The sequence below is a fragment of the Scyliorhinus torazame genome, chromosome 2 (assembly GCF_047496885.1).
Source record: "Scyliorhinus torazame isolate Kashiwa2021f chromosome 2, sScyTor2.1, whole genome shotgun sequence".
In the NCBI taxonomy this organism is placed as follows: domain Eukaryota; kingdom Metazoa; phylum Chordata; class Chondrichthyes; order Carcharhiniformes; family Scyliorhinidae; genus Scyliorhinus; species Scyliorhinus torazame.
Genome location: NC_092708.1, coordinates 317,071,395 through 317,090,056, shown reverse-complemented (window position 1 = coordinate 317,090,056; position 18,662 = coordinate 317,071,395). Strand labels below are relative to the sequence as shown.

General features: G+C 45.8%; 1 protein-coding gene across 10 annotated transcripts in view; it reads left to right on the top strand.

Moving 5' to 3' along the window:
- The window catches only part of arid4a (AT-rich interactive domain 4A), a 187,505-nt gene that overhangs the window by 89,219 nt on the left and 79,624 nt on the right, over positions 1-18,662 (top strand). For all 10 annotated transcript variants that reach the window (XM_072489314.1, XM_072489269.1, XM_072489277.1 and 7 more), the window contains 2 exons: positions 12,375-12,447; positions 14,254-14,348. In XM_072489314.1, the coding sequence (XP_072345415.1) occupies positions 12,375-12,447; positions 14,254-14,348 (168 nt within the window). The remainder of the gene's footprint in view (positions 1-12,374; positions 12,448-14,253; positions 14,349-18,662) is intronic.

Genomic DNA, 18,662 nt, shown 5'->3' with positions numbered 1-18,662 from the left:
ATGTACCTATGAGGTCAGAGTTAGGAGGGTAAAAGCCATAAAAATGGCAGGTGGCCTTCATTTAGCTGGGAACTGCAGATAGTAAATTTCAGGAGAATTGTCCTGACTTCATTAGAAATGTAAAATTATTCATGCAACCCTCCAGGTTAAAAGATTTTAATTTTGAAGATAAAAGTTAAGGGGAGGCCATGGCGTGGTGGTTTTGTCACTGGACTAGTAATCCAGAAACCCAGGGTATGCTCTGGGGACCCGGGTTCAAATCCTGCCACTGCAGATGGTGGAATTTTGAATTCAATAAAAATCTGGAATTAAAAGTCTAATGATGACCATGAAACCATTGCCAATTGTCGTTAAAAACTCATCTGGTTCACTAATGTCATTTAGGGAAGGAAATAAGACCATAGGACAAAGGAGCAGAATTCGGCCACTCGGCCCATCGAGTCAGCTCCACCATTCAATCTTGGCTGATATTTTGTCATCTCCATTCTCCAGCCTTCTCCCCATATTGATTCCCTTATTAATCAAGATCCTATCCATCTCTGTCTTAAAGACACTCAGTGATTTGGCCTCAACAGCCTTCTGCGGCAAAGAGGTGGGAGCTGGAGATGGTTGAGGCGCTGGATACGGAGAAGGCATTTGATCTAGTAGAGTGGAGTTATTTGTTTGCGGTTTTGGAGCGGTTTGGGATTGGGCCTAAGGCTGTGGGTCAAACGTTATATAAGGAACCAAAGGCGAATGTTCATACAAATGAGGTGAACTCGTGATATTTTCAACTGCATAGGGCAACGAGACTGGGATGTGACATGTCCCCCCTTCTGTTTGCGCTGGTGATAGAGCCCTTTGCCATTGAGCTGAGGTGCTCGGATAAGTGGAGGGAGATAGTGAGCGGAGGGGGGTGGTGGAGCATAAGGTGTCCCTGTAAGCTGACCACCTTTTGTTGTCTATTTCTAACTCCGGTCTCTCCGTGGGGGATATAATGGGGCTGCTCAGGCAATTTGGGGCTTTCTTGGGATACAAATTGAATTTCAAGAAAAGCGAGTGCGTCTTGGTTTTCTCTCCAGGGGCCAGAACTGGCTTGGGGGGGATTGCTGTTTCGTGTGGCGACAACTCACTTCAGGGGCGAAATTCTCCGGAAACGGTGCGATGTCCGCCGACTGGCGCCCAAAACGGCGTCAATCAGACGGGCATCGCGCCGCCCCTGAGGTGCGGAATGCTCCGCATCTTTGGGGGCCGAGCCCCAACATTGAGGGGCTAGGCCGACGCCAGAGGAATTTCCGCCCCGCCAGCTGGCGGAAACAACCTTTGTTGCCCCGCCAGCTGGCGGGGAAATGACATCCCCGGGCGGTGCATGCGCGGGAGCGTCAGCGGCCGCTGACAGTTTCCCGCCATTGCGCAGTGGATCGAGTCTCTTCCGCCTCCGACATGGTGTAGACCGTGGCGGAGGCGGAAGGGAAAGAGTGCCCCCACGGCACAGGCCCGCCCGCGGATCGGTGGGCACCGATCGCGGGCCAGGCCACCGTGGGGGCACCCCCCGGGGCCAGATCGCCCCCCCCCCCAGGACCCCGGAGCCCGCCCACGCCGCCTTGTCCCGCCGTTCAAAAGGTGGTTTAATCCACGCCGGCGGGACAGGCAATTTATCGGCGGGACTTCGGCCCATCCGGGCGGGAGAATCGAGCGGGGGAGGCCCGCCACCGGCGCGGCCCGATTCCCGCCCCCGCCGAATATCCGGTACCGGAGACTTCGGCAACCGGCGGGGGCGGGATTCACGGCAGCCAACGGCCATTCTCCAACCCGGCGGGGGGTCGGAGAATGACGCCCCAGGTACCTGGGGGTGCAGGTGGCTTGGGACTGGGCCCGGCTCGGTAAATTGAATTTTACGAGCCTGATATGCAGGGTCAAGGCAGATTTGTTGAGGTGGGTCAGCCTCCCCCTATCATTGGCAGGCGGTGAAGATGAATGTCTTGCCACAGCTTTTATTTTTATTCCAGTGCTCGCTGACCTTTTTTCCGAAGACGGATTCGGAGGACAGTGCTTCAGCGAGGGTGACAGTCAAGGGGAGTTGGCTTTCCCAAACCTGATGTATTATCATTGGGCAGCGAACGTCGAGAAGGTGTGGGGCTGGGGTAGGGAGCCAGAGGCGATGTGGGTGAGAATATGTCGGGGTTGCGAGTGCTGGCAACGGCGCTGCTCCCATTTGCTCCAGGGAAATAATTGGGTAGTCCGGTGGTTAGTACGGTAGCCACGTTGAAGATATGGAGGCAATTTCAGCAGCATTTTAAGTTAGGGGCTGGGTCGAAGCTGATGCCAGTTCGCGCGAATCAGTGGCGGGATTCTCCGCCCCGCCGCGCTACATTTCTGCCTCAACTCGCCGGCGGGGTTCTCCGTTACGCCGACCGGTCAATGGGGTTTCCCATTGTGAGGCAGCCCCACGCCGTCTGGTAACCCCCGGCCTCCGGCAAAATGGAGCAACCCGCTGGAGGAGAATCCATTCCCCATGTTTGAACCGGTGAGACTGGTTGCTAGGTTTTGGGTATTGGAGGAGCTTGGGGTGATGGAAATGAAGGACGTATTTTTGGAAGGGCGGTTGGCACGTTTGGAGGAGTTGACGGAAGTTTCCGTTTCCGCGGCTGGGAGGAGGAGGAGTGCGGGACTTTGCAAGGAAGATTTTTCTGATGTTTCCGGTGACACCTTCCTCCTCGTTGGGCTGGTGTTGTCGCTGGTGGAGGGTGGGTGTCATCTCGGCGATTTATGGGAAACTTTTGGAGGAGGATATGGTGTCGCTGTTGGGGGTTCAGGCCAAGTGGGAGGAGGAGCTGGGAGTGGCATTGGAGGCAGGGTTGTGGTGTGAGGTGTTGTGTTGCAGAGGGTAAATGCCTCAACCTCGTTTGCGAGGCTGGGGTTGATAACAGTTAAAGGTGGTGCACTGGATGCACTTGATGAGGTCGAGGATGAGAAGGTTGTTTGAGGTGATAGAGGACACTTGTGAGCAGTGTGGGAGAGGTCTGGCTAACCATATACATATATTATGGTCGTGGCTGAAGTTGCAGAGATTTTGGGTGTGTTTTTCAGCACCACGTCAGCAATCGTGCACCTGGATTTGGCACTCAGTCCCCGGGGGACAATATTTGGGGTGTTGGACTTGCCGGAGCTGCAGACTGGAGCAGGGTCAGATGTTACTGCCTTCACCTCGATGATTGCATGCAGACGGGTCCCCATTGGAGTGGAGGTCAGCCTGACTGGAGTGCCTGCATTTGGAGAAGGTTACGGTTACCTTGGGGGCAATCGAGGGGTTCCACAAGAGGTGGGGTCTGTTTATTCTTCACTTTAAAGAGTTGGTTAAGGGGGTCTTTTTTTTTTTAGTTATTGGGGTGTTGGTTGGCAGAGTGGGGTGGGGGGGGGGGGGGGGAGGGTTGGTCTGTTCTTGTTGTTTGGCATTGTTTTGTTTATGTTAAAATCGTATTTAAAAAAAATATTTTGAAAAACATCTCGACCAACCTCGGTTGCCATGAAGACATTGAGGATGGAGCCTTGTTTAGAATTCTGGGAAGTTGTCTGGATTTTTCCAGAAGGTCTCTGGGATTGAACTAAAGCACCTGACTTTATGAATGTAAGCCGTCTGTTCAGGCAGAGAAAGAAAGAAAAAATATACTAGGAGCAGAAAAATAGCTGTAGACCAGAAGCAAAAGGATTATCAGGAATCGGGGATATTTCTGGTGAAGGCACTAATCATGAATACAATGATTTGAGCTGAGAAGTCCACATTTGTGAGGTTTTAAAGGAAAATTGCAGGATCGCTTAGTCAAAAACTAATGGAAGGATCCCCCATGAAATTTCGTACTACAAAGAATAGCTGGAACACCAAGGAGAAGTCAGTGAATTTCAGAATTTGTGGGACCTTTCCATTGGTCCCACAAAAAGTGAATTAACCTTCCAAGAGCCTGATACGTAGTCAAACTTTTTGGGGGGAGATCACAAGGAAAATGGGGAGGTTCCGTTAAGAATTTTAGCCTAAAGTGATTGTTTTTTATTCTGCTTTTCAATGTAAAGTATAATTATTCACCCAAGGCGATGTTTGCTTTACTTGTTTCTTGTATGCTAAAATTGTTTTGTTTTAAACTGTACACTCTTGCAGTCACTGGGTATTCAAATTTCTTTTTAAATGTTTACGGTCCCAACCAGGATCACAACATAAGTTTCCCATATTCATTCCATTGTCTGTAAACCTCAGACACTTCGACCAGTTTATTACTCAAATGTTTTACCCAGGTGTCTTTCTTTGTGAGATGATCAAAGGACAATTACAAGAGTATGATTCAACCAAATTTATTTGTCAAACAATAAAAATAGTTACCCCCATCTTAGACTATCCCAAAACAATACTAAATGATCCCAAGAGTCTTAATACTACCTGAGTCGATGGACTTCGTCGAGCTGCAAGTCGGTTCTTTGACTCTTGATTCCTCGGGGCCTTCATCCGCAAAGGTGGGTCTTGCACGCTGCTTTTTTCCGTCTCTGGTTGGTCATCAAATCTTCTCTGTTCCCTCTGCGAGTCTTAGCTGGGGAGGGTCCTGGATGTCCATCTTTATACCCCTTTTCTCACCTTGTCAGAAAGTTCTCTGGCCCTCAGTCAATGAAGTCTTTGGGCGGGGGTCGCATTACCCAATAGTGTTGCCAATTGCAACTCTGCAGGACATCAGGAACCCAACCCCAGGAATCCATTCCTAGGTGTATTGTTTGCACATAACATCTCTCCACATATGGTAATGGCAGGAGAACTGGGTGTCAGAATGTCTAGCTTTATCTGGGCAACCCAAAACAATCAATTCATTTGAATACGACCGATTATTACCTGATGGGTGATTGACAGAGCAGGTTCAGGCTTGTACTGGCAGTTTGTCTGTGTTCAGTGTATTCAAACTCAGGCCTGTCTTGGAGCTGACTGTGATTTGATTTAAAATGTCCAATTTTTAAATTTAAGAGTGCTCAATTTTATATCAGACCCACAATTCAGGCCGCTGTCCATTTTACAACACCGTCCTTTGCAACTTACCAGAATATAGCTTCTTCAAAGTTGTAACTATTTAAGAGTTATTTGAAAATAATATAGGATCCGTTGGTATTTGTGATCATGTACTTACTTGTGCTAGAACGATGGCATTTGACTGTTTATTGAGCATGTTCTGTCTTGCACGGTGATATCCAACGAAGGGAATCTCCTTGGATCTCAGTTTACAGGCATATTTGCAAGTGTAAATTTGAAATTGAAGGCATTTGAAATTGAAGGCTCAGAAAATTGGATTTGCAACATTTTGCTGGAGAAGTGATTTAAATATTTGGGGGCGGGGGGAAGGAAGAGAAAGAAAAATGCGGAAAACACATGACTCAACAACAGGATAGTCATTTAAAGTAAAATGGCAATTGCCGATTTCAAGAGAAGCACTTTGCCACATAAGGAAATATCAGGAGAGAAGACAGTGCTTGATCAAAGAGGTAGGTTTTAAGGAGCATCTGAAAAGAAGAGAAGAGATGCAGAGAGGTTTACAGAGAGAATTTTGGATCTTAGGACTGTGAGAAATGAACTTTTATTAAGTGAGCAGTGTTTCTCACAGGACCGAGGCAGTTGAAAACACAGCTGCCAATGGTGGTGCAATTACATTTAGGGATGCAGAAGTTGCCAGATTTAGAAGAGAGCAGATATCTCAAAGACGTGTAATGCTGGAGGAAGCTGCAGGGAGCAGGTAATGAGGGGTTCAACAACATGGATGAGGATTTTAAAGTTGAGGCATTGTTGGACCAGGACCCAGTGTAGGTCAGCGAACAAATGGAGCGACTTAAGATATGAGCAGCAGAGTTTTGGATGAACAGAAGTTTATGCAGAATGGAAGATGAGAGTTTGGTCGGAGGTGCAATGAAGAAGTTAAGTCTGGAGGCAACTGAGACATGGATGAAGGTTTCAACCTCATGAGCTGAAGCAAGATTGGAGTCGAGTAGTTTTTCGCAGGTGGAAGTAAGCAAGCTTGGTGATGGTGCAAATATGTGGTTGGAATTTTATCCCAGAATGAAAAGAAAAGATAAAGGAAGACTTGGGTTTCATTAGCACAGGACATCCCAAAGTGCCTTGCCACTAATTAAACATTTTTGAAGCGTCTTCTTCTTAGACAGTCCCTCAGGATTGAGAATGACTTGCTTCTACTCTGTTTCAGTTGAGTTCTGGAATGGCAGATTCTGCCATGTGAGAGTAGGTGGTTCTTGAAGGGTTCGGTTGATGGGCTGTTTGGTGGTTTAAACATTCCCTCCAACATCTCAGCTGACGCTGCTCAAACAACATCAAGATTGCTGACGGACAGTCTTACTCCACTTAAAGTTGTCTGAGATGGCAACTGAACAGGGAACTGGTTTTGTGGCAATGACTTCAATCATTCAAATATTTATTTCTACTTATCCAGTATTGAATGTCAAGCAAACACTGACAAATCTGAGACAGTAAAGGAATCCAGAGAGATGGTGGTGAGATAGAGCTCTCTGTGTCAAATGCATACAGGTGGAATCTGGTGTGTTTTGGGATGATACTGGCGAGGGGTAGCATGTCGATGAGGAAAGAAGGGATTGATTCTTTGGGGGACTCGAGGTTTCAGTGTGTGAATTGGAGGAGAGACCATTGCAAATAATTCTCTGGCTACAGGCAAGAATGGAATCAAACAAGTAATTCTACCCAACAGTGGAAAAGCTTTGGAGGGGGATGGTGTGGTCAACAGCGTTGAAGTCTGCAGATCAGCTGAGAAGGATGATGAAGGATAGTTTATTTGTGGTAGTCAGTTAGGGCCTTTGAAAAGCTGTCAGTACACAAATCCTGATTGAAGTGTTTTAAATACGGAATTGTCGGTGGGCATGAATTTGAAAAGTGATAATATGTTCGAGGAAAAGGAGATTGCATGGACAGATGGATCAAGGATGGTTTTTTGAGGAGTAGGTGATGACAGCAGGTTTGAAGTAGGTGGGGACCAATGTTCGCCCTCTCCCTTGGCAGCTACACAACAAATCTAGTCGGGGCTGTGCACGTAAACAAATTGCCCATGTACTCAAAAGAAAATTATGGGTGAACAATACATGAGGGGAGGGGACAGTTAATAATGTCAGTTAACATGGGATCTAAAAAGGGAAGTTGAGTGGTCAACAGTTTCTGTTCGGATTAGGTTCAAGGGAACAGGATGCCAATGGTATATTGTGTGTATTATCAAGATTAAGTACCTTGAGCAGATATAAATGAAGACTTCTGGGACAATGAGTCTTGGTTCAGAAGATTTTAGTCCCAGCTGCTTTTGTGAAGAATGGCTGAAAGCAAGTGTCAATTGTCAGGATATGATATCCCCCAATGTTCTCTGTATCTGAACTTGAGTTCCCAATTCTTTTTTTTCCCCAATTAAGGGGCAATTTAGCATGGTCAATCTAACTGCCCTGCACATTTTTGGGGTTGTGGGGGTGAGACCCACGTAGACATAGGGAAAATGTGCAAACTCCACACGGATAGGGACCGGGGGCCGAGGTCGAGCCAGGGTCCTTGACGCCGTGAGGCAGCAGTGTTAACCACTGTGCCACCATGCCGCCCTGCATCTGAACCTTATGACGAGTGGAAAAATGAAGTGGACGTGGAACATGAGTTACATCCTTATCAAAGTTACATCACTTTGCTGATGATGGAGAGTAGAGTGATAGGGCAATTGACTGGGTTGGATTTGTCCTGTTTCTTGTGTACAGGATACACCTGGACAATTTTCCACATTGCCGGGTAGATGCCAGTGTTGTAGCTGTACTGGAACAGCTTGGCTGGAGATGCACAAGTCTTCAGTTCTATTCCCCGGGGTATTGTCAGGGCCTGTAGCATTTGCAGTATCCAGTGCCTTCAGCCGTTTCTTGATATCACAGGGAGTGAATTCTCTTGGCTGAAAACTAACATCTGTGATGCTGGGGACCTCCATAGGACCGAGATGGATCATCCACTCGGCACTTCTGACTGAGGATTGTTGCAAATGCCTTGTCTTTCACACATACATGCTGGGCTCCTCCATCATTGTGGATGGGGATACAGTACAGACTGTAGGACTGACTCCCTACAGTCAGGGAGCATGGAAGTTCTACATGATTCAAGGTTGACAACATTACTGAAGTTACTGAAAAGAATAGTGATTCTATGGAAAATAGCGAGAGTAATCCAAACTGTTAGTACAGATGTTGCCTCTGATGAGATACCCTAGCTGCTAAGCAAGTCTTCCATGAGCAGGCACAAATGAAACTGGACATGAAACTATCCAATCAGGGCACTATTATATCCTCTTAACCTGGAATTTCGAATCCGAATGTTAAAGACATCAGGTGATTAAAAATTTGAGGGGAAAAAACAAGTTGTCTTAAAACTATATAGATTGTTTGCTTACCCTTCTTGGCACAGATTAAAAATCCTACTAAACATCATAGACATGATTGATGAGTACACAAGGCTCATCAAAGAGATTTGTGAAAAATGTGCTATGTGTAAAAATATTTTTACATACATCACAGCCCATTGTAAGCCTGCCATTGGCATGCGACTAATTCAATAGTAGGCAAGGATTTAAAGGTATGAGAAACATTTTCATTTACATTTTAAAGCATGGCACTCAGTTTCAATGTTTTTACGTTAATACATGATGAGGGCAGAATGATGTTTGTAGATAAAATTCTGGAAGAATTGATGTGGGATTGGGAGCACCAGCTAAACCTTTGACTGACATTGGGAGTGCAGTCTGCCAATGGCGAGTTTAGAGATGTGCAGAAATATGAAAATTGTGGTCGTGGAACACTGTAGCTGAAATTCCTTTCAGTAATTTAAAAATAATACATTTTGAGTACCTAATTCTTTTCTTCCAATTCAGGGGCAATTTAGGGTGGCTTATCCACCTACCCTGCGCATCTTTTTGGGTTGTGGGGGTGAGACCCACGCAGACATGGGGAGATTCCGTCCCAGGACCACTGTCCGTGTGGAGTTTGTACACTCTCCCCATGTCTGCGTGGGTCTCTACCCCAAAACCCAAAGATGTGCAAGGTAGGTGAATTGGCCATGCTAAATTGCCCCTTAATTGGGAAAAAAAAGGTTTGGGTACTCAAAATTTATTTTTGTAACAATTCAGAATCTGAGCAATTAATAGAAGGCAATGAAGAATGCTGCATCTCACATATGCATATGTTTGACTGTTATGAGGAACAGAAAATGGTAGGTTAGGGATGGTGATAGGCACAATGATGCTACTGCACAGATCAGGGCTATGATAACCAAAAGACAACTGCCTCAAGTCAGTACTAGGGTCTCAAACATGCCAGAAGGATCCAATGAATGGAGGGATGTTATTGTGGGAAGAGCAGATAAAGCTACTGGTAAGTTCAAATGTTGGCTAAATGCCCAAGATGATGGAAAAAGAGATCCGATCTGTGGAATGGCAAAATGAGATGGAACAGTGGAAAGCAAAGAAATGCAGTGCAAATTTGCATAGTGAATCTGGAAGTGACTCGTGCAATCAGAAGAATCATGTCCTGATGGCAGAACCTCTAACTTTGGAGGGCCAGATCCTGTAGGAGTAGATCAGAAAGACGTAGGAGGACGAGTAAAGGCCATAGCATATTCAATAGAACCAGGACAATAGAATAATCCAGGAGCAGGATTAGAAGCTGGACTGGAAAAGTTTGGAGGCTGCTAGCAAATTCGAAGATAAACTAATGGCAGAGGCAAAACAAAAACAGTTGGATGGTTGGAAGGAACTTTATGCCTACTGATAGATATGTACAGATACAGCCTTTTTAGCCTTAATAGGCTAAAGCAACGCTGTGGAAACAAATGCATTTATGGATTCGATTATGCATTACAAGTAGTGTTTTGCGATTTGGGACTGTTTTGCTCTGCTCAACTGAATGCAGATGTAGCAATATTTTGCTGGTATTACAAAGAAAAACTCTTGGGCATCTTTATGATGCAAGCTGATGATTTTCTTCTGAGGCGGTTCTGTGGAATTTGTGCAATTTGTTATAAATAATATTATAGGCAAATTAAGATTGCAATTCCGGCTTCTGGGCCTTTAAACATGAACGCTTCGACATTAAGCAGAATAAGTCAGGAATAGCCTTGAATCAATCATATCTAGAATGTGTTACTTGTATCCTATAAATCGTTCTTAGTCATGACAGAAAGGTGATTTGACAGCTAAAGAAAAAATAAGAGTGGTTAAGAAGCTGGGATGAATGGTTATGTTGGCTTTGTAATCAGAGAAAACACATTGAAAGTTTTGATGTTTTGAAGCTAAATACTTTGATGAAACTGGCTACAATTGAGGATGTTGTAGGTGCAAATAACACATTAAAGAAATTAAACATAGAGAAAAGCATGCTCGGGTGTTATTCCCTTGGCCTGGAAAGCTAAGAAAATAAAAATGTGGTTGAAAGTACCTTAGCTGGAGAAAGAGTGTCTGTAGAAGAAGTAATAGATATGGGATCCTGCTTGCCAAATATTTTAAGGGAAATCCTATACAAAGGATTTCTGAAAATGGTTTGCCATCTGTAGATAACTATTCCCTGTGGAATAACATACATTTGATAAAGAGTGGCTGAAAAAAGGTTACGGATTCCAGAAAGAAAATTACCTGGACAAGCACCAACTATCAGATTGTTTTCCAAAAGGAAATGCTTGTGCAAAAAATCTATTGGAAATCCTAAAAGACCTCTTGCATTATATGATATACAGAATATAGAAAATCCTCTCATTTGATTTTTAAAGATTGTTTGTTATAATGTTTTACGGGGAGGATCTATATATTTCACTAAAGTTTCTATTATTATAAAAGTTATGGATACACAGGTAAATGACATTGATTAAGTATCTTGTGCACAAAGAGAGACTTCTGGGATACAATGTTAATTAGGGAGGAGGCTGATATGTGAATTATGTGAAAAGATTGCTGTCTGGTTTTTACCATCTGACTTAACAATGAATTAACACAGGCATAGGTCTCATGGACAAGCTAAAGTCACAGAACATTGCAGAAAATGGGCTAGAATCTAGAGAAGATGCGAGTTTGGAGCTAGGCAGCCAGTGAACATCTGGGGAAGCTTGTCCAATAGGCTAGTGAAGAGAGGGAGGCTATTGAATGAATGGTCATAATCTGAGCTCCTTGCACTCATTGTTCAAGGAGATTGTTATTTAAGAAGGTTTATGATGAAGAAAAGTTGGAATTATCTTGACATTTATGGAAAATCTTGGGTTCGTCAGCAGCTTAAGTGATGGGGAGCATCATCAGATAAAGTTTCAGGTGGTCCAATGATTGTTAAACCAGTTGTTCACCAAAATCTGTCTCTGCTCATTTTTATGGAGACGTCACTTGATAATTGAGTTGAATCATGGGTCCACACAAGACAGAAGAAGGCCATTTGGCCCAGTGTGGCTGTGCTGACTCATTAAAAGTCTTTTCCAATTTGTCCCACTCCCTCAGGGTTTTCCCCATAGTCCTGGACTCCAAATTTTCAAGAATGTATCCAATTGCCTTTTGAAAATTGCTGTTAGGCGGCACAGTGGTTAGCACTGCTGCCGCACGGCACCAAGGGTTTGAACATAGGCCCGGGTCACTGTCCATGTGGAGTTTGTACATTCTCCCCGTGTCTGTGTGGGTCTCCCCCCCACCCCCACCCCCCCACAACCCACAGATGTGAAGGGTAGGTGGATTGGCCATGCTAAATTGCCCCTTAATTGAAAAAAAAAGAAAATTGCTGTTGAATCTGCTTCAACCATTCTTTCAGGCAGCTCATTCTAAATCATCATGGATTTAAAAAATTATTATCTTAAATATTCATTCATTCTCTTTCTTCCGGAAGCAGTTTTGTATATGGGCGGGTGGGGGGGGCATTGAGAGTTCTTTAATAGACTGGATGGCTAGCATGTGGATCAGACTACACCAACCGCATGGGGTTTTAGCCCCGTTCTGGCTGAGGTTGACTTGGGGCCTGCCTCCTATCCATAGTAAAAAATGATGACACCATTTCATGATTAGGTGGATAATTGCCAAAGACCTGCCTTCAGGATGATAACTCCAGGAGATGATAAATTTATTGTTCCACAGCATTCATACCAAGGATAAATCAGCTGCTTTCAAAAGAATGGAAAATTATAACATTTGATTGATTTTCTTATTCAATTGCTGAACTATATTCCAAAGTCAGCAGAAGTATAGCTGTGGCCTGTACGAGATGTTTGTGAAGACCCTGTCTGCTAATGTTTGCACAACATTCAGTCACAATTTCCGATTGTAACTTTCATTGTGGGGCAAGATGTTTGACTGTTGATCTCTCTCTCTTTCCAGTCAGAAGAGGAGCTTGATCCAGAGGAGAGAGATAACTTCTTGCAGCAATTGTACAAGTTTATGGAGGATAGGGGTAAGGGCTTCTTGAAAACGGAAGCTGGCCTTTTATCTTGTGTATATACTTTGATCTATGAATTGGTTTCTGATTTAATGCAAGTCTAAAAGATGTGGACAGTGCCAATAAATACGTAACCGGGAAGTTTTTTTTATAAATGAAAGTGACTTGTGTAACCAAAATATTTTGAAATAAAGCTTAAAGTGACTTCAAAATGTTGCGCTGTACAGATGGTCTTGCGCAATTGAAACCCCTGTGCCAGTGCTCCTATATAACAGGCCACTGAGTTTGCTATTCACACACTTCAGTGCTGTAAATTACAGCTTTAATGTAAAATAATTTTCCTCCACCATTTTGGAGAGATCAGTAATGCAAGATTAAGTGTGTTAATGGAGTGCTCATATAATTTTTCCATCCATAATTAAACAAGTACCAAAACTCCCCAAAATATGTATGTAAGTAATTCTAAACTCCTTGGGTTAAGATGTACAAACTTGATTGACATATGTCTGTAGCCATTGTGAACAAATGATGTACATACACTTGTGCTATTGAGTATGATATGGTTGTGTGGCCTGCTGTGAATATAATTAATTGACTTGCAAAATAAGGTAAAACATGTGAAAGTTGATGCATGGAAAGTGAGAATGTATTTTGATGCTATGCACCTCTCCTGCGAAGCTATGTGGGCATGTGCCAGCACAGTAACTTGCAAGTTATTGTGCAGACCTTTTTCTCTTTTTTTAAATAAAATAATTTTTATTAAAGGTTTTCATAAAATATCAATAACAAAATGAGAAAGAAAAAAGAACCTAACCGGGTTAAGTACAAAACACAATCTAAAAAAGCAACCCCCCAAACCCCCCCCCCCCCCCCCTGTACCTAAATAATAAATTAACATTAACACCCCAACTTAAGACAACAGGTGTATACACCCCCTCAGACCCTTCCAGTGTAAATAACATAAACAAAAATAAAGTAACTCCCCCCACCCCCCGAGCTGCTGCTGCCATTGACCAATATCTATCGTTCTGCCAGGAAGTCTAAGAACAACTGCCACCGCCAAAAGAACCCTTGTACCGACCCTCTCAAGGCGAATTTCACCCTCTCCAATTTAATGAACCCTGCCATATTGCTGATCCAGGATTCCACGCTTGGGGGCCTTGTATCTTTCCACTGAAGGAGAATCCTTCGCCGGGCTACCAGGGACGCAAAGGCCAGAATTCCAGCCTCTTTCGCCTCCTGCACTCCTGGCTCCTCTGCCACCCCAAATATTGCGAGCCCCCAGCCCGATTTGACCCTGGATCCTACCACCCTCGACACCGTCCTCGCTACGCCCTTCCAAAATTCCCCCAGCGCTGGGCATGCCCAGAACATATGGGTGTGATTTGCTGGGCTCCCTGAGCACCTAACACACCTGTCCTCACCCCCAAAGAACCTGCTCATCCTTGTCCCGGCCATGTGTGCCCAGTGCAGCACCTTAAACTGTATGAGGCTGAGCCTCGCGCACGAAGAGGAAGAGTTCACCCTCCCTAGGGCATCTGCCCACGTCCCCTCTTCGATTTCCTCTCCCTACTCCTCCTCCCACTTACCTTTCAACTCCACCACCGAGGATGCAGACCTTTTTCTATGAGAAATGATGCTCATGGGTGGCCATGCACATAAATCTAATGGGACAGTGAACTGATCAAAACACCAGGCGTAAAAGCTAAATTTAAAAGGGAACATCAATGGTATGGCGTGATGGTGCACTTGAGGTTTTTGCATAATTCTCTGGAACATTTTTGTATTTTAGGAATGTAACCGATTGATTGCATTTTCTAGGAACACCCATCAATAAACCACCTGTACTGGGCTATAAGGATCTGAATCTCTTCAAACTCTTCAGACTGGTATATCGATTTGGTGGCTGTGACAATGTGAGTTGTCCTAATTTGAGCATGTTGTAACAGAAAAGTGTTATTTTCCTCAGCTCAAGGAACAAAGCAGTGTCATGAGTTTGTATTTTTGGTTGAATATAAGTTGATTTTTTTCTATGTATTTTGTAACAAGATTTTGTATTCCAGGATTTGGGGAATTATTCAAGCCAGCAGCTGCGGTTTAGAAGCGCATTCTTAACATTTTCACTTTTTAAAGTAGCACTTAATGGGGTGTGTGCAGATGACTCCTTCTGTATTTATTGGAAGGCACCTAAAGATCGAATATCAATTGTGTACACTGAAATAAAGGATCAATACAGATGGACACGATTTAATAATAATCTTTTAGTGTCACAAGTAGGCTTACATTAACACTGCAATGAAGTTACTGTGAAAATCCCCCAGTCGCCACACTCGGTACACCTGAACAGGCTCCTGAGGAAGAATTCAGAATGTCCAATTCACCTAACAAGCATGTTGTTCGGGACTTGCGAGAGGAAACTGGAGCTCACTGAGGAAACCCACGCAGACACGGAGAGAACATGCAGACTCCAAAGTGAATTGAACCTGGCTCCCTGGCGCTGTGAAGCAGCAGTGCTACCCACATATAATAATACATTTTTTTTAATAAACATTTTATTGAAGTAGTTTTTGGCATTGTAAAAGCAGCAATATAAACAATGTACATAAAAATATAAACATAGTGCAAATACCACCTCCCTCCCCCACAGGTCCCAACATTAATTAACCCCCTAATCTACGCTAACCTATCCCCCTCACCCCCTTCTGCTGATGATTAATTCTCTGTGAGGAAGTCGATGAATGGTTGCCACCTCCGGGCGAACCCTAACAATGACCCTCTTAATTTTCTCCAGGCAGAGAAGGCCAGCCATGTCCGATAGCCAGGTCTCCGATTTAAGGGGCCTCGAGTCCCTCCATGCTAGTAATATCCGCCTTCGGACTACCAGGGAAGCAAAGGCCAGAACGTCTGCCTCTTTCTCCTCCTGGATTCCCGGATCCTGCGACATCCCAAAAATCGGCACCTCTGGACTCAATGATACCCTTACATTTAATACCATGGACATGGCGTCAGCAAACCCCTGCCAAAATCCCCTCAGCTTTGGACATACCCAGAACATGGAAACGTGGTTCGCTGGTCCTCCCGCACAGTTTGCGCACCTATTCTCCACCCCAAAGAATCTGCTCATCCAGGCCACTGTTATGTGAGCCCAGTGAACAACCTTGAATTGAATCAGCTGAGTCTGCCGCACGTCGCGGTCGCGTTGACTCTACTCAACGCATCTGCCCAAAGGCCCTCCTCTAACTCTTTCCCCCTCCCCCCCCCCCCCCCCCCCCCCCCCCCCCCCCCCCAGCTCCTCCTCCCACTTTCGCTTCAGCTCCTCGGTCTGCGTCTCCTCTGATCCCATAAGCTCCTTATAAATGTCAGAAACGCTCTCCTCACCTATCCAACCCCTAGAAACCACCCTATCCTGAATCCCCCTTAGTGACAGGAGTGGGAAGGTTGATACCTGTCTACGCAGAAAGTCCCGCACCTGCAGATATCGAAATTTGTTTCCCCCCGCCAATGCAAACTTCTCTTCCAGCGCCCTCATACTTGAAAAGCTCCCCTCTATAAACAAGTCCCCCATCCTCTCAATCCCCACTCTCTGCCATATTCGGAACCCCCCGTCCATCCTCCTCGGGGCAAACCGGTGATTATCGCAGATTGGGGACCAGACCAATGCTCCCACATGTCTCCTCCATTGCCCCCAGACTTTCAAGGCCGCCACCACCACGCGGCTGGTGGAGTACCGCGCCGGCGGGAACGGCAGAGGCGCAGTTACCAGCGCCCCCAAACTTGTGCCCATGCAAGAAGCCACCTCCATACGCACCCATGCCGGACCCCCCCCCGCCCCCCAAAAAAATCATGGCTATGTTAGCTGGCCAGTAATAATTGCTAAAGTTCGGCAGCGCCAGCCCGCCCTCCCCCCGACTCCGCTCAAGCATTACCCTCCTCACTCGCGGGGACTTGCCCCCCCATACGAAGCCCGCTATAACTTTATTGACCCGCTTAAAAAAGGACTGCGGAATGAGGATTGGGAGACATTGAAATACAAATAGGAATCTCGGGAGGACCGTCATTTTCACCGTTTGGACTCTGCCTGCTGGAGACAACGGGAGTGCATCCCATCTCCGGAAATCATCCTTCATCTGATCCATCAACCGGGCCAAGTTCAATTTATGTAGCCGGTCCCAATCCCGCGCCACTTGGATACCTAGGTACCTGAAACTGTCCCCTACCACTCTAAACGGCAGTTCCCCTTGTTGCCTCTCCTTTTTAAAAAAAAAAATAATATTTTATTAAAGTTTTCAAACACAATTTTTCCACCTTACAAATCAACAAAAAAGATAACACAATTACTAATAGATAACATAATTTAAATAAAATGTGATCTAACAAAGTTACAAAAAATAGTGCCCAGTTGCCTTTCCTGACCCCTCGCCTGGACCACAAACATCTCGCTCTTCCCCATATTAAGCTTATACCCCAAAAACCGGCCAAATTCCCCATGATTTCTTCAATCCCCTCAATTGGATCCGAAACATACAAAAGCAGGTCGTTTGCATAATTTCTCCGCGTCCATCACGACCACTACCTCCACCTCCCTACTTTCAGGGGGCATCATGATCACGTTTAAACAGCCTTCTTACATTGCCCACCAGCTGCCTGCCCTTAATGAACCCCGTCTGATCCTCCACAATGACGTTCGGCACACAATCCTCAATCCTGGAGGACAAAATTTTGGCCAGCAGTTTGGCGTCTACATTCAACGGGGAAATCGGCCTGTAAGACCCACATAGCTCCGGGTTCTTGTCCCGTTTCAGGATAAGCAAAATCGTAGCCTGTGACATCGTCTGGGGCAGAACCCCCCCTTTCCCTTGCCTCGTTAAACACCTTCATCAGCACCGGTCCCAATATCCCGGAGAACTTTTTATAGAACTCTGCTGGGTACCCGTCCGGTCCCGGGGCCTTATCTGACTGCATGGTCTTCAAGCCCTCCACTATCTCTTCTAATCTGATCGGGGGCCCCAGCTCTTCTACCAGCTCCCCATCCACCTTCTGGAAAGTCAGCCCCTCCAGAAGTGCCTCATCCCCTCCGGCTCTGCAGGGGGTTCCGACCTGTACAACCTGCTGTAAAAATCCCGAATCGCCTTACCCCTGCCGAGTCCCCAACCAAGTTCCCATCCCCGTCGATAACTTTCCCTATTTCTCTAGCTGCCTCCCTCTTTCTGAGCTGCTGTGCAAGCATCCTGCTGGCCTTCTCACCATGCTCGTATATCGCCCCCCTCGCCTTTCTGAGCTGTTCCACAACCCTCCCTGTGGTTAACAAGCCAAACTCCGACTGTAGCCTCCGCCGTTCCCTTAAAATCCCTATCTCTGGAGTCTCCGCGTACCTCCTGTCGACTTGTACAATCTCTTTTACCAGTCGGTCCATCTCTGCTCTGTCCGTCCTGTCCCTGTGAGCCTGGATCGAGATCAGCTCTCCTCTCACCACTGCCTTCAGTGCTTCCCAGACCACCACTGCTGAGACCTCCCCCCCGTATCGTTTACCTGCAGGTAATTCCATGTGCATTTCCTCAGCCTCTCGCACACCGCTTCGTCCGTCAATAGCCCTACATCCAACCTCCATTGCGGGCGCTGATTGCTATCTATGCTAATCTGCAGGTCAACCCAGTGTGGAGCATGGTCCGAGATCGTAAGCGCCGAGTACCCTGTGTCCACCACCCCTGCCAGCAAGGCCCTACCCAAAACAAATAAATCGATCCGAGAGTATACCTTACGTACATGGGAGTAGAAGGAAAACTTCACCCTTGGCTGCCTAAATCTCCATGGATCCCCCCCGCCCCCCATCTGCTCCATGAGCCCTTTCAGTTCCTTTGCCATTGCTGGCACCCTGCCCATTTTTGAGCATGACCGATCCAGGCTGGGATCAATAACTGTATTAAAGTCCCCTCCCATGATCAGTTTGTACAAGTCCAGGTACGGTATCTTCCCCAACATCCTCTTTATAAATTCCACGTCATCCCAATTTGGCGCACATACATTAACCAGCACTACCTTCATCCCCTCCAGCTTACCACTAACCATAATATATCGACCCCCCGCATCCGAAACTATTCTCCCCACCTCAAATATCACCCGCTTATTAATCAAGATCCCAACCCCTCGAGTCTTTATATCCAGCCCCGAGTGGAAAACTTGACTGACCCAGCCTTTCCTCAATCTAACCTGGTCCACTACTCTAAGGTGTG